This window comes from Eutrigla gurnardus, assembly GCF_963514095.1.
Source record: "Eutrigla gurnardus genome assembly, chromosome: 5".
NCBI lineage: Eukaryota > Metazoa > Chordata > Actinopteri > Perciformes > Triglidae > Eutrigla > Eutrigla gurnardus.
In genome coordinates, this window is record NC_139919.1 from 22110163 (window position 1) to 22125230 (window position 15068).

At 42.9% G+C, this 15068-nt stretch overlaps 2 protein-coding genes and 2 pseudogenes across 7 annotated transcripts in view; all 4 read right to left on the reverse strand.

Annotated features, from left to right (window-relative positions):
- LOC311013232 (protocadherin gamma-C5-like) overlaps nucleotides 1–15068 on the reverse strand; it is a gene marked incomplete at its 5' end in the record, with an annotated part of 293577 nt that overhangs the window by 199042 nt on the left and 79467 nt on the right. The gene's annotated exons all lie outside the window — the stretch shown is intronic.
- LOC311013246 (protocadherin beta-15-like) lies at nucleotides 447–2867 on the reverse strand (the record flags this gene model as incomplete). Its single annotated transcript, XM_084009278.1, has 1 exon — nucleotides 447–2867. The coding sequence occupies exon 1, from the start codon at nucleotides 2847–2849 to the stop codon at nucleotides 447–449; it is 2403 nt and encodes an 800-aa protein (XP_083865404.1). The 5' UTR covers nucleotides 2850–2867.
- On the reverse strand, nucleotides 3720–9855 carry LOC311013315 (protocadherin beta-15 pseudogene; annotated as a pseudogene). The gene is made up of 3 exons: nucleotides 9480–9855; nucleotides 3950–5986; nucleotides 3720–3746 (listed from the first exon to the last, which is right to left on the reverse strand). The product of its transcript is annotated as a protocadherin beta-15 pseudogene (transcript).
- LOC311013316 (protocadherin beta-15 pseudogene) lies at nucleotides 12015–14502 on the reverse strand (annotated as a pseudogene). The gene has a single exon. The product of its transcript is annotated as a protocadherin beta-15 pseudogene (transcript).

Consider the following 15068-nt stretch of genomic DNA (forward strand, 5'->3'; position numbering starts at 1 on the left):
AAAGTCATATTATCATGAGCATCCACTAAAGTGATGTGTATGACTACAGTACCTGATAGCTGAGGAGAACCAACACGACATGCAGTAAGAGAAAACTATCTAATTTTTGTCCCCTCTGTCTAATTATTTGTGTAAAACGGAATCACCATATTTGTGTCCATGTCTCTTTTAAATGATCTGAAGCAAAGAACCTTGAACATCATTCTCTCATATGTTTCCATCGTGCAACTCATCCTTAGAGAAAACACATAGTCAACAACAATCCAGAAAATTGAAAGTACGGACAAATTATTATGAGATTATATGCATGGAATGGGATAGTGTCTGACTGTGGAGGGTAAGGTGCAAATGCAAGGTAAATAGGACACTCTGTAATACGCGCTTTAAGAGATGTTTGGCTTCTGTATGCAAATCTTGATTAGCCAGGAGTTTAGCACTATAAAATGTTACCCTACCTCAGGAGAATCATCACAATCCCCAAACGCATCAGCAAAGTCTGATGGACTTTTCCTCAGAGTCTGGTCAGCAGGCAGCGTGTTGTCATTGTAAGATGACACAAACTTAAAGTCGCTGGTTCTAGAGCCTGTTGTCAGGTAGGCGTCATAGTTGTAAGCGCTGCGTAAAGTTCCTGTTCCGTCAACATCTGCGTAATTAGGAGGGAGATAAGCGCTGGGGATGGCAACTGCTCCATCAAACAACAGTCTGGGCTTTCTCCTGCGACAAAACCTCACACCGAGGATGATGATGATGAAGGTCAGGAAAAAGGTGGACACAGACACCAGCGCGATGATCAGATAAGAGGTCAGCTTGGAGTTCTTCTCGTCGTAAGAAATATCCTTCAGTTCTGGCACCTCAGCCAAGTTATCAGAAATCAGTAAATACATGGAACAGGTGGCAGAGAGAGAGGGCTGTCCGTTATCTTTCACTGACACAATGAGGTTCTGTTTCATGCTGTCAGACTCAGAAATGTCCCGCTGTGTCCTGATCTCTCCGCTGTGGAGACCAATAGTGAAAAGTCCCGGATCGGTGGATTTGACTATATGATAGGACAGCCAGGCGTTCTGTCCGGAGTCCGCGTCCACCGCTATCACTTTGGACACCAGAGAGCCTCCGTGTGCAGCTTTGGGGACCAGCTCGGTCATGAAGGAGTTGCCCTCCGGGGCGGGGTACAGTATCTGAGGAGAGTTGTCATTCACATCCGATATGAAGACACTGACGGTCACGTTGCTGCTGAGCGGAGGAGAACCGTTGTCTCTGGCCGTCACGTGGACTTTAAAACTCCTGAACTGTTCATAATCAAACGACCTCACAGCGTGGATCACCCCCGTGTCTCCGTTAACAGATAGATAGGAGGACACCGGGGCACCGTTCACCTCACCAGGTAACAGAGAATAAACCACGGTACCGTTTTGTCTCCAGTCGGGGTCTCGAGCACTAACGGAACATAAAGTGGAGCCAGGTTTGTTATTCTCAGTCACATATGCGCTGTAGGACTGTTCCTCAAACACAGGTGGGTTGTCGTTGATGTCTGCTACAGATAAGTGAACAGTTTTAGAGGAGGACAGAGGTGGAGAGCCCTCGTCAGTGGCAGTGATGGTAATGTTGTAATCAGACACTAGTTCACGGTCCAGTTGTCCTGTGGTCACCAGAGAATAATAGTTTTTAATAGAAGGAACCAACTTAAAAGGGGCGTTTCCCTGAATGGAGCAGCGGACCTGTCCGTTAGTCTCAGAGTCTCTGTCCTGCACGTTAATGATGCCCACCTCTGTACCAGGTGACACGTTCTCAGGTATGGGGTTAGTGAGTGATTTCAGATATACAACTGGGGCATTATCATTTACATCAGTGATATCAATAATCACTTTTGCTTCTGAAGAGAGACCATAACCATCTTTGGCCTCAACAATCACTTCATACTTCGATCCCTCTTCATAATCTATCTGTCCTGTTACACTGATTTCTCCCGTTTTCTCATCAATTGAAAAAAGCTTCCGTGATTTATCAGACAGTAGACTAAATTCATATGAAACCTCTCCGTTTAAACCTTCGTCTGCGTCTGATGCACTTACAGTGATAACTGGGGTCTTAACAGCTGAGTTTTCCGGTAACGTGGCTGTATAAACGGCCTCAGTAAAAACCGGGGCGTTATCATTAGCATCAAGTACAATGACGTGTATGACTACAGTCCCGGATCTCTGAGGAGAACCACCATCCACAGCTGTGAGCAATAATCTAATTTCCTGCTGCTCCTCTCGGTCTAACTCCTTATCTAAAACCAACTCACCATATTTTCTACCGGCACTAGTCGTCTGTATATTGAACACAAAGTGAGGGTTTTGTTGCAAAATGTAGCTTTCAACAGAGTTCTTGCCTATATCAGCATCGTGTGCTGCATTAATACGATACCGAGCTCCTTTATCAGCTGACTCTGTAATTTCAAGCTTTATAATATCCTTCGGGAAAACTGGTGCATTGTCGTTTATGTCCTGCACCTGCAGGGACAACCGGTGTAACTCCAGTGGATTCTCTAATATCAAGTCGAATTTAAGAACACACGAAGGCTTCTCTCCACAATGCTCCTCTCGGTCAATTCGTTCCGCAACGATTAAATCTCCGCTTCGAAGATTAATCCCGCAATATTGTCTATCGTTTCCTTCCATGTCAACCCGAGCTTTGCGAGCAGACAGTCGGCCCACCTCCAGTCCGAGATCTTGAGCGATATTTCCAATAACAGATCCGCGCTTGAGCTCCTCCTGTACGGAATAGCTCAGGTCTCCGTGTGCGTACTGCACCGCAACAAAGAAAAAGACAAAGCCAAAGCTTTGAAGAAGGCGCTGACTCAGCATCATCCTCAGACAGCAGTGCAAACGTTACAACACGCTAATGTCGAGCTTTAAAAATAAGCTATTCGATCAACATGCCTTCCAAGCCTTTGTCGTCGATGTCGAATGATAGAGAACAAGACTGGTCGATCCAAATAATGGGTGGTGTGCAAAGCAGGCTGGACATTATACTTCTTAGCTGGTCTATAGTGACCCCGTGAGTGCAAAAGAAATATAGCAAGTTATCTTTGAAATACACAATCCAATAGATTGATTGTTAGTGTTTGAAAAAAAAACATTTAACGGTGTATCAAGCCGTTTAATAAGGAATCAAATGCCAGACAAATACCCAGCAAGTCCATGTATCTATCTCTCAGTGGGTCTGTTCGTTATTGAATGAATAAAGCTAATAAGGAAACATTTGGAAGTTCCTTAAATCCTGGGGAACGAGAAAAACATTTAAAACAATAATAAATGAACTGACTGAAAAGACACATATTGTCCTTTCACTTAATATGGTTTCCCCCCCATATCAATTTAATCTAAAACCAATAATATGGTATTCATTCATTTAAAACGGGAACACATACATGTGACTGCAAAGACAACTACAACATAAAACAGAACGATAATATTTTTAAGAGGTACAGAATAACATGGATGGAGGTTCATCTTTAAAACGCAACAGACAAAAAGTGAGTTTCAGCACCAAGGACAGAGACACGTGGAGAACAAGATGCAGCTCTGTTCAAGATACACACACAAACCAGTGCTGAGTAAGAATATATGTAAAAATAAACAGATATAGAAGTGAAATCGCTGTAAAAGAAAAAAAAAAAAGTTTCCTCCAACCTAGAGAAAGTGATCAATAAAACTTGAACAAAAAGACAACCAACTTCAATATTTCGTGAGCTCAAAGACGCACTGTTAGGAGGAAGTTATGGATACATTTTGAGAACACAACTTTAAAAAAAAAAATTAGATGCAATGAAGGATATAAAAAACAACTTGATGCGAATTTAAAAAATATAGTTAGTGAATGTTTGTTATGAGAGCTTGCGTTGTGTCACATTGCCTGAATAGGCAAGTTAAAATAGGACTAAATGACAGGTGGCACCAGCTCCTACCTCAGGAGAATCATCACAGTCTCCAAACGCCTCAGCAAAGTCTGATGGACTTTTCCTCAGAGTCTGGTCAGCAGGCAGCGTGTTGTCATTGTAAGATGACACGAACTTAAAGTCACTGGTTCTAGAGCCTGTTGTCAGGTAGGCGTCATAGTTGTAAGCGCTGCGTAAAGTTCCTGTTCCATCAACATCTGCGTAATTAGGAGGGAGATAAGCGCTGGGGATGGCAACCGCTCCATCAAACAACAGTCTGGGCTTTCTCCTGCGACAAAACCTCACACCGAGGATGATGATGATGAAGGTCAGAAAAAAGGTGGACACAGACACCAGCGCGATGATCAGATAAGAGGTCAGCTTGGAGTTCTTCTCATCGTAAGAAATATCCTTCAGTTCTGGCACCTCAGCCAAGTTATCAGAAATCAGTAAATACATGGAACAGGTGGCAGAGAGAGAGGGCTGTCCGTTATCTTTCACTGACACAATGAGGTTCTGTTTCATGCTGTCAGACTCAGAAATGTCCCGCTGTGTCCTGATCTCTCCGCTGTGGAGACCGATAGTGAAAAGTCCCGGATCGGTGGATTTGACTATATGATAGGACAGCCAGGCGTTCTGTCCGGAGTCCGCGTCCACCGCTATCACTTTGGACACCAGAGAGCCTCCGTGTGCAGCTTTGGGGACCAGCTCGGTCATGAAGGAGTTGCCCTCCGGGGCGGGGTACAGTATATGAGGAGAGTTGTCATTCACATCCGATATGAAGACACTGACGGTCACGTTGCTGCTGAGGGGAGGAGAACCGTTGTCTCTGGCCGTCACGTGGACTTTAAAACTCCTGAACTGTTCATAATCAAACGACCTCACAGCGTGGATCACCCCCGTGTCTCCGTTAACAGATAGATAGGAGGACACCGGGGCACCGTTCACCTCACCAGGTAACAGAGAATAAACCACTGTACCGTTTTGTCTCCAGTCGGGGTCTCGAGCACTAACGGAACATAAAGTGGAGCCAGGTTTGTTATTCTCAGTCACATATGCGCTGTAGGACTGTTCCTCAAACACAGGTGGGTTGTCGTTGATGTCTGCTACAGATAAGTGAACAGTTTTAGAGGAGGACAGAGGTGGAGAGCCCTCGTCAGTGGCAGTGATGGTAATGTTGTAATCAGACACTAGTTCACGGTCCAGTTGTCCTGTGGTCACCAGAGAATAATAGTTTTTAATAGAAGGAACCAACTTAAAAGGGGCGTTTCCCTGAATGGAGCAGCGGACCTGTCTGTTAGTCTCAGAGTCTCTGTCCTGCACGTTAATGATGCCCACCTCTGTACCAGGTGACACGTTCTCAGGTATGGGGTTAGTCAGTGATTTCAGATATACAACTGGGGCGTTATCATTTACATCAGTGATATCTATAATCACTTTTGCTTCTGAAGAGAGACCATAACCATCTTTGGCTTCAACAATCACTTCATACTTCGATCCCTCTTCATAATCTATCTGTCCTGTTACACTGATTTCTCCAGTTTTCTCATCAAGTGAAAAAAGCTTCCGTGATTTATCAGACAGTCGACTAAATTCATATGTAACCTCTCCGTTTAAACCTTCGTCTGCGTCTGATGCACTAACAGTGATAACTGGGGTCTTAATAGCTGAGTTTTCCGGTAACGTGGCTGTATAAACGGCCTCAGTAAAAACCGGGGCGTTATCATTAGCATCAAGTACAATGACGTGTATGACTACAGTCCCGGATCTCTGAGGAGAACCACCATCCACAGCTGTGAGCAATAATCTCATTTCCTGCTGCTCCTCTCGGTCTAACTCCTTATCTAAAACCAACTCACCATATTTACTACCGGCACTAGTCGTCTGTATACTGAACACAAAGTGGGGGTTTTGTTGCAAAATGTAGCTTTCAACAGAGTTCTTGCCTATATCAGCATCGTGTGCTGCATTAATACGATACCGAGCTCCTTTGGCAGCTGACTCTCTGATTTCAAGCTTTATAATATCCTTCGGGAAAACTGGTGAATTGTCGTTTATGTCCTGCACCTGCAGGGACAACCGGTGTAACTCCAGTGGATTCTCTAATAGCAAGTCGAATTTAAGAACACACGAAGGCTTCTCTCCACAATGCTCCTCTCGGTCAATTCTTTCCGCAACGATTAAATCTCCGCTTCGAAGATTAATCCCGCAATATTGTCTTTCGTTTCCTTCCATGTCAACCCGAGCTTTGCGAGCAGACAGTCGGCCCACCTCCAGTCCGAGATCTTGAGCGATATTTCCAATAACAGATCCGCGCTTGAGCTCCTCCTGTACGGAATAGCTCAGGTCTCCGTGTGCGTACTGCACCGCAACAAAGAAAAAGACAAAGCCAAAGCTTTGAAGAACGCGCTGACTGAGCATCATCCTCAGACAGCAGCGCAAACGTTACAACACGCTAATGTCGAGCTTTAAAAATAAGCTATTCGATCAACATGCCTTCCAAGCCTTTGTCGTCGATGTCGAATGATAGAGAACAAGACTGGTCGATCCAAATAATGGGTGGTGTGCAAAGCAGGCTGGACATTATACTTCTTAGCTGGTCTATAGTGACCCCGTGAGTGCAAAAGAAATATAGCAAGTTATCTTTGAAATACACTATCCGATAGATTGATTGTTAGTGTTTGAAAAAAAAACATTTAACGATGTATCAAGCCGTTTAATAAGGAATCAAATGCCAGACAAATACCCAGCAAGTCCATGTATCTATCTCTCAGTGGGTCTGTTCGTTATTGAATGAATAAAGCTAATAAGGAAACATTTGGAAGTTCCCTAAATCCTGGGGAACGAGAAAAACATTTAAAACAATAATAAATGAACTGACTGAAAAGACACATATTGTCCTTTCACTTAATATGGTTTCCCCCCATATCAATTTAATCTAAAACCAATAATATGGTATTCATTCATTTAAAACGGGAACACATACATGTGACTGCAAAGACAACTACAACATAAAACAGAACGATAATGTTTTTAAGAGGTACAGAATAACATGGATGGAGGTTCATCTTTAAAACGCAACAGACAAAAAGTGAGTTTCAGCACCAAGGACAGAGACACGTGGAGAACAAGATGCAGCTCTGTTCAAGATACACACACAAACCAGTGCTGAGTAAGAATATATGTAAAAATAAACAGATATAGAAGTGAAATCGCTGTAAAAGAAAAAAAAAAAAGTGTCCTCCAACCTAGAGAAAGTGATCAATAAAACTTGAACAAAAAGACAACCAACTTCAATATTTCGTGAGCTCAAAGACGCACTGTTACGAGGAAGTTATGGATACATTTGGAGAACACAACTTTAAAAAAAAAAATTAGATGCAATGAAGGATATAAAAAACAACTTGATGCGAATTTAAAAAATATAGTTAGTGAATGTTTGTTATGAGAGCTTGCGTTGTGTCACATTGCCTGAATAGGCGAGTTAAAATAGGACTAAATGACAGGTGGCACCAGCTCCTACCTCAGGAGAATCATCACAGTCTCCAAACGCCTCAGCAAAGTCTGACGAACTTTTCCTCAGAGTCTGGTCAGCAGGCAGCGTGTTGTCATTGTAAGATGACACAAACTTAAAGTCACTGGTTCTAGAGCCTGTTGTCAGGTAGGCGTCATAGTTGTAAGCGCTGCGTAAAGTTCCTGTTCCGTCAACATCTGCGTAATTAGGAGGGAGATAAGCGCTGGGGATGGCAACTGCTCCATCAAACAACAGTCTGGGCTTTCTCCTGCGACAAAACCTCACACCGAGGATGATGATGATGAAGGTCAGAAAAAAGGTGGACACAGACACCAGCGCGATGATCAGATAAGAGGTCAGCTTGGAGTTCTTCTCATCGTAAGAAATATCCTTCAGTTCTGGCACCTCAGCCAAGTTATCAGAAATCAGTAAATACATGGAACAGGTGGCAGAGAGAGAGGGCTGTCCGTTATCTTTCACTGACACAATGAGGTTCTGTTTCATGCTGTCAGACTCAGAAATGTCCCGCTGTGTCCTGATCTCTCCGCTGTGGAGACCGATAGTGAAAAGTCCCGGATCGGTGGATTTGACTATATGATAGGACAGCCAGGCGTTCTGTCCGGAGTCCGCGTCCACCGCTATCACTTTGGACACCAGAGAGCCTCCGTGTGCAGCTTTGGGGACCAGCTCGGTCATGAAGGAGTTGCCCTCCGGGGCGGGGTACAGTATCTGAGGAGAGTTGTCATTCACATCCGATATGAAGACACTGACGGTCAAGTTGCTGCTGAGCGGAGGAGAACCGTTGTCTCTGGCCGTCACGTGGACTTTAAAACTCCTGAACTGTTCATAATCAAACGACCTCACAGCGTGGATCACCCCCGTGTCTCCGTTAACAGATAGATAGGAGGACACCGGGGCACCGTTCACCTCACCAGGTAACAGAGAATAAACCACTGTACCGTTTTGTCTCCAGTCGGGGTCTCGAGCACTAACGGAACATAAAGTGGAGCCAGGTTTGTTATTCTCAGTCACATATGCGCTGTAGGACTGTTCCTCAAACACAGGTGGGTTGTCGTTGATGTCTGCTACAGATAAGTGAACAGTTTTAGAGGAGGACAGAGGTGGAGAGCCCTCGTCAGTGGCAGTGATGGTAATGTTGTAATCAGACACTAGTTCACGGTCCAGTTGTCCTGTGGTCACCAGAGAATAATAGTTTTTAATAGAAGGAACCAACTTAAAAGGGGCGTTTCCCTGAATGGAGCAGCGGACCTGTCTGTTAGTCTCAGAGTCTCTGTCCTGCACGTTAATGATGCCCACCTCTGTACCAGGTGACACGTTCTCAGGTATGGGGTTAGTCAGTGATTTCAGATATACAACCGGGGCGTTATCATTTATATCAGTAATCTCAATAATTAACGTTGCGTATGAAACTAATCCCAGACCATCTTTTGCGCTGATCTGCATTTCATAGGATGACACTTTCTCGTAATCAATAGCGTCAGCTACTCTCACCTCTCCCGAATTAGAGTGTAAAGAAAACACGTCACTATTTTCATCTGAAACATGATCAAATCCATAGACAATTTCGCTATTTAACCCTTCGTCTGCATCAGTAGCACTCACTGTGATCACCAATGTATCCAGAGGAGAGTTTTCAGGCAGACTGGCTTTATAAACGGCCTGGCTAAACACTGGTGCATTATCATTAGCATCCAGTACAGTGACGTGGATGACTACAGTGCCTGATCTCCGAGGAGAGCCTCCATCGAATGCGGTAAGCAATAACATTATCTCTTTTTTGTCCTCTCTATCTAATTCTTTTTCTAAGACTAATTCACCATATTTCCTTCCGCCAGATTTTGTGTTCACATTTAATTTGAAATGATCATTCTGCTGCAGGGAGTAGCTTTGAACGGCATTTTCTGCGATATCTCCGTCATGCGCCTCTCCAAGAAGAAAACGTGCGCCTTTGTCTGCTGATTCACGAATTTCGATTTTAAGTGAGTCTTCTTTAAACTGCGGTGAATTATCATTAATATCTTGAACGCGGATGCTAATACGTTGCAGCTCTAATGGGTTCTCCAGTACGAGTTCCTGTTGCAGAACACACGATGCCTTTTTCCCACAAAGCCCTTCTCGGTCAATCCTTTCTTGTACGATCAAGTCTCCGGTGTTGAGATTTATACCGCAGTACTGGACATTGTTATCCTCTGTGTCGATACGAGCCTTGCGGGCAGACAATCTCCCCAAATCAAGTCCCAGATCCTTAGCGATATTTCCAATCACAGATCCTCGTTTCATCTCCTCCGGGATGGAGTAGCTCAGGTCTCCATAGACGGGCTGGAGGACAAGAAAAATAAAAGCAAGGCCGTAGTGCAGAGCAGATCTGCCGAGTCCCATTGTTATTTCCATAAAAGATAAGACTAGGTCAAAATATATCTAAACAAAATGCAGCTACGGTTTCAGCCTATATAGAAAATGTTCACACTGCCGTCATATCACGAAGCGATTCGTCAACTAAGATACAAAAGCAGAAGCAGGTTTTAAATTCGCTGAGACATTAGGGTGGAGAATAGCCCTGCCTTCTGGTTTACTGGTACACACTGACACCATGAGTATGTGTATGGGTACAGCAAGACGATGCAAGGTTTTTGACCTGTTTAATTATGAACCTACTCAGATAACCTTGTTGATCAAAACATTAATAATAACTGTGTCTCTTGACAATCTGATGCTTTCAAATAATTTCTGGCATGTCAAAATATGGACACAACACATAAACTCAGAGGGGAGGATGGGGGTAGGGGCACCATATTTATATGAGCTATCCGTCATCTTCTTTCTATTATTTGTGCTCATACACGTTTTACCTTGTATGCTCAGACTGAAAGCATTGGAAAACGATTTAAGCATGTTAATAAATTTGATTAAACCTCCTGAACAAGGATCAGAAATGCTGACAAACAGATGTTCCAATCTGTGGGAAAAGAAAACTGCCATTTAACTGATTTAGCTGGGAAAGTAAACTGCATCAAATCAGATATTTCCTGAGTTTTTCGGGAAATAATGGACTAGTTCTGTGTGGTGCTATGTCAACAATGTGCTTGCAAATTAATGTAGATATGATTTTAAAACGTATACCTCCCTTGCTGGATCTTTAGTTGACTCATTGGCAAGAAAAGTTCAATACGTACATAATAAAAGTGACTTAAATGATTCTCCAAATATGTCTGACTTGATAAATCCCATCACTTGTTTCAGAAACGGATGCCTCCAGTATAAAAGTTATGCCAAAACATCTACAATAATCAGTATAACTTATCAAGTAACCTAAATTATTTTTTTTATTAGATTTCTACATGGACAAAATTATATCACTATCTACCAAGAAAAAATAGACATGAATACTAAATCATGCAAAAATCTGAAAAATGATGAACCATATCATACAGTTAATAACATATTAATTTAAGTTAGATAAGAAAGAAAATATATTAGGCAAAACCCACATCACTGAAAACCACAGCAAAAAAAGGAAGAACCACCCAAGCAGATTGGACAGAGAGGCTCACCTTTCATATTCATATATGGTTAAAATACTGTGTCCCAAAATCATTAAACAGACATAACATCCATCTCCATATAACTTCAGAAGAATATAAAACAATGATATTGTTAAACGTATGACACAAAATCACAATGAAGTAAAAGATTGGGAAATGATCCATGAAAAAGCATCAAATCGTCACGTGAAATTCAGCAGCATTAACAGACTAAAAGTGACGACATTTAAAATGTTTTCTTTTACTAAATGTTAGTTGAGAAACAAGAAAGGATCACCAAATAACAAAAGAACTGAAGCTGACATCTAAATCCATGTGTTCATAACTATTAGCAAGTTCACAATGCAACAAAAAAAAGCAACGTCTTTAGCACTTTGATGCAATGAAGCATGCAAACAGCACCGAGTGAATTTAGCAAAGACGAGTGCCAGTATAGCACACAGTATAGCTGTGTAACGTTGTGTCAAATTGACCGAGTAAGTGACTTAAAAGACGACTAAATGATATGTGGCACCAGCTCCTACCTCAGGAGAATCATCACAGTCCCCCAAACGCATCAGCAAAGTCTGATGGAGGTTCATTTTTAAAACGCAATAGACCAAAAGGGAGGTTCAGCACCAAGGACAGAGACACGTGTGGAACAAGATGCAGCTCTGTTCAAGATACACAAACAAGCCAGTGCTGAGTAAATATGAGAATGCATGTAAAATTAAAGACATATATAGAAGTGAAATCGCTGTAAAAGAAAAAAAAAAAGATTTCCTCCAACCTTGAGAAAGTGATCAATAAAACTTGACCAAAATAACAACCAACTTCAATATTTCACAAGAAGCACTGTTATGCGGAAGTTATGGATATATTTTGAGAACATTTTTTTTTATTGAGATGCAATGAAGGATATAATAAGTAACTTGTAGCGAATTCAACAAAGAAAGTTAGTTGGCTGTCATAACAAATATTAACTAACAGCATAGTTACGTTGTGTCAAATTGACTGAATAAGCGAGTTAAAATAGGACTTATTGATAGGTGGCACCAGCTCCTACCTCAGGAGAATCATCACATTCCCCAAACGCCTCAGCAAAGTCTGATGGACTTTTCCTCAGAGTCTGGTCAGCAGGCAGCGTGTTGTCATTGTAAGATGACACGAACTTAAAGTCACTGGTTCTAGAGCCTGTTGTCAGGTAGGCGTCATAGTTGTAAGCGCTGCGTAAAGTTCCTGTTCCATCAACATCTGCGTAATTAGGAGGGAGATAAGCGCTGGGGATGGCAACTGCTCCATCAAACAACAGTCTGGGCTTTCTCCTGCGACAAAACCTCACACCGAGGATGATGATGATGAAGGTCAGAAAAAAGGTGGACACTGACACCAGCGCGATGATCAGGTAAGAGGTCAGCTTGGAGTTCTTCTCATCGTAAGAAATATCCTTCAGTTCTGGCACCTCAGCCAAGTTATCAGAAATCAGTAAATACATGGAACAGGTGGCAGAGAGAGAGGGCTGTCCGTTATCTTTCACTGACACAATGAGGTTCTGTTTCATGCTGTCAGACTCAGAAATGTCCCGCTGTGTCCTGATCTCTCCGCTGTGGAGACCGATAGTGAAAAGTCCCGGATCTGTGGATTTGACTATATGATAGGACAGCCAGGCGTTCTGTCCGGAGTCCGCGTCCACCGCTATCACTTTGGACACCAGAGAGCCTCCGTGTGCAGCTTTGGGGACCAGCTCGGTCATGAAGGAGTTGCCCTCCGGGGCGGGGTACAGTATCTGAGGAGAGTTGTCATTCACATCCGATATGAAGACACTGACGGTCACGTTGCTGCTGAGCGGAGGAGAACCGTTGTCTCTGGCCGTCACGTGGACTTTAAAACTCCTGAACTGTTCATAATCAAACGACCTCACAGCGTGGATCACCCCCGTGTCTCCGTTAACAGATAGATAGGAGGACACCGGGGCACCGTTCACCTCACCAGGTAACAGAGAATAAACCACTGTACCGTTTTGTCTCCAGTCGGGGTCTCGAGCACTAACGGAACATAAAGTGGAGCCAGGTTTGTTATTCTCAGTCACATATGCGCTGTAGGACTGTTCCTCAAACACAGGTGGGTTGTCGTTGATGTCTGCTACAGATAAGTGAACAGTTTTAGAGGAGGACAGAGGTGGAGAGCCCTCGTCAGTGGCAGTGATGGTAATGTTGTAATCAGACACTAGTTCACGGTCCAGTTGTCCTGTGGTCACCAGAGAATAATAGTTTTTAATAGAAGGAACCAACTTAAAAGGGGCGTTTCCCTGAATGGAGCAGCGGACCTGTCTGTTAGTCTCAGAGTCTCTGTCCTGCACGTTAATGATGCCCACCTCTGTACCAGGTGACACGTTCTCAGGTATGGGATTGGTCAGTGATTTCAGATTTATCACTGGGGCGTTATCATTTACATCAGTGATATCAATAATCACTTTTGCTTCTGAAGACAGACCATAACCATCTTTGGCCTCAACACTCACTTCATACTTCGATCCCTCTTCATAATCTATCTGTCCTGTTACACTGATTTCTCCAGTTTTCTCATCAAGTGAAAAAAGCTTCCGTGATTTATCAGACAAACGACTAAATTCATATGTAACCTCTCCGTTTAAACCTTCGTCTGCGTCTGATGCACTTACAGTGATAACTGGGGTCTTAATAGCTGAGTTTTCCGGTAACGTGGCTGTATAAACGGCCTCAGTAAAAACCGGGGCGTTATCATTAGCATCAAGTACAATGACGTGTATGACTACAGTCCCGGATCTCTGAGGAGAACCACCATCCACAGCTGTGAGCAATAATCTCATTTCCTGCTGCTCCTCTCGGTCTAACTCCTTATCTAAAACCAACTCACCATATTTACTACCGGCACTAGTCGTCTGTATATTGAACACAAAGTGGGGGTTTTGTTGCAAAATGTAGTTTTCCACAGAGTTCTTGCCTATATCAGCATCGTCTGCTGCATTAATACGATACCGAGCTCCTTTATCAGCTGACTCTCTGATTTCAAGCTTTATAATATCCTTCTGAAAAACTGGTGCATTGTCGTTTATGTCCTGCACCTGCAGGGACAACCGGTGTAACTCCAGTGGATTCTCTAATAGCAAGTCGAATTTAAGAACACACGAAGGCTTCTCTCCACAATGCTCCTCTCGGTCAATTCGTTCCGCAACGATTAAATCTCCGCTTCGAAGATTAATCCCGCAATATTGTCTTTCGTTTCCTTCCATGTCAACCCGAGCTTTGCGAGCAGACAGTCGGCCCACCTCCAGTCCAAGATCTTGAGCAATATTTCCAATAACAGATCCGCGCTTGAGCTCCTCCTGTACGGAATAGCTCAGGTCTCCGTGTGCGTACTGCACCGCAACAAAGAAAAAGACAAAGCCAAAGCTTTGAAGAACGCGCTGAGTCAGCATCATCCTCAGACAGCAGTACACACGTTACAACACACTAATGTCGAGCTTTAAAAATAAGCTATTCGATAAATGTGCCTTCCAAGCCTTTGTCGTCGATGTCGAATGATAGAGAACACAAGACTGGTCGATCCAAATAATGGGTGGTGTGCAAAGCAGGCTGGACATTATACTTCTTAGCTGGTCTATAGTGACCCCGTGAGTGCAAAAGAAATATAGCAAGTTATGTTTGAAATACACTATCCGATAAATTGATCGTTAGTGTTTTAAAAAAAAACATTTAACGGTGTTTCAAGCCGTTTAATAAGGAATAAAATGCCAGAGAAATACCCAACAAGTCCATTTCTCTATCTCTCAGTGGGTTTGTACGTTATTGAATGAATAAGCTAACAAGGAAACATTTGGAAGTTCCCTACATCCTGGGGAACGAGAAAAAAACTTTAAAAAAAAATAAAAATGAACTGACTGAGGAGACAAATATTTCTCCTTTCACTTAATATGATTTCCCCCCCATATCAATATCATCTAAAACCAAAGATATTGAATTCCTTCATTTAAAACGGGAACACAAACATGTGAATGCAAAGACAACTACAACATAAAATAGAACGTTTATATTTTTAAGTGGTACAGAATAAC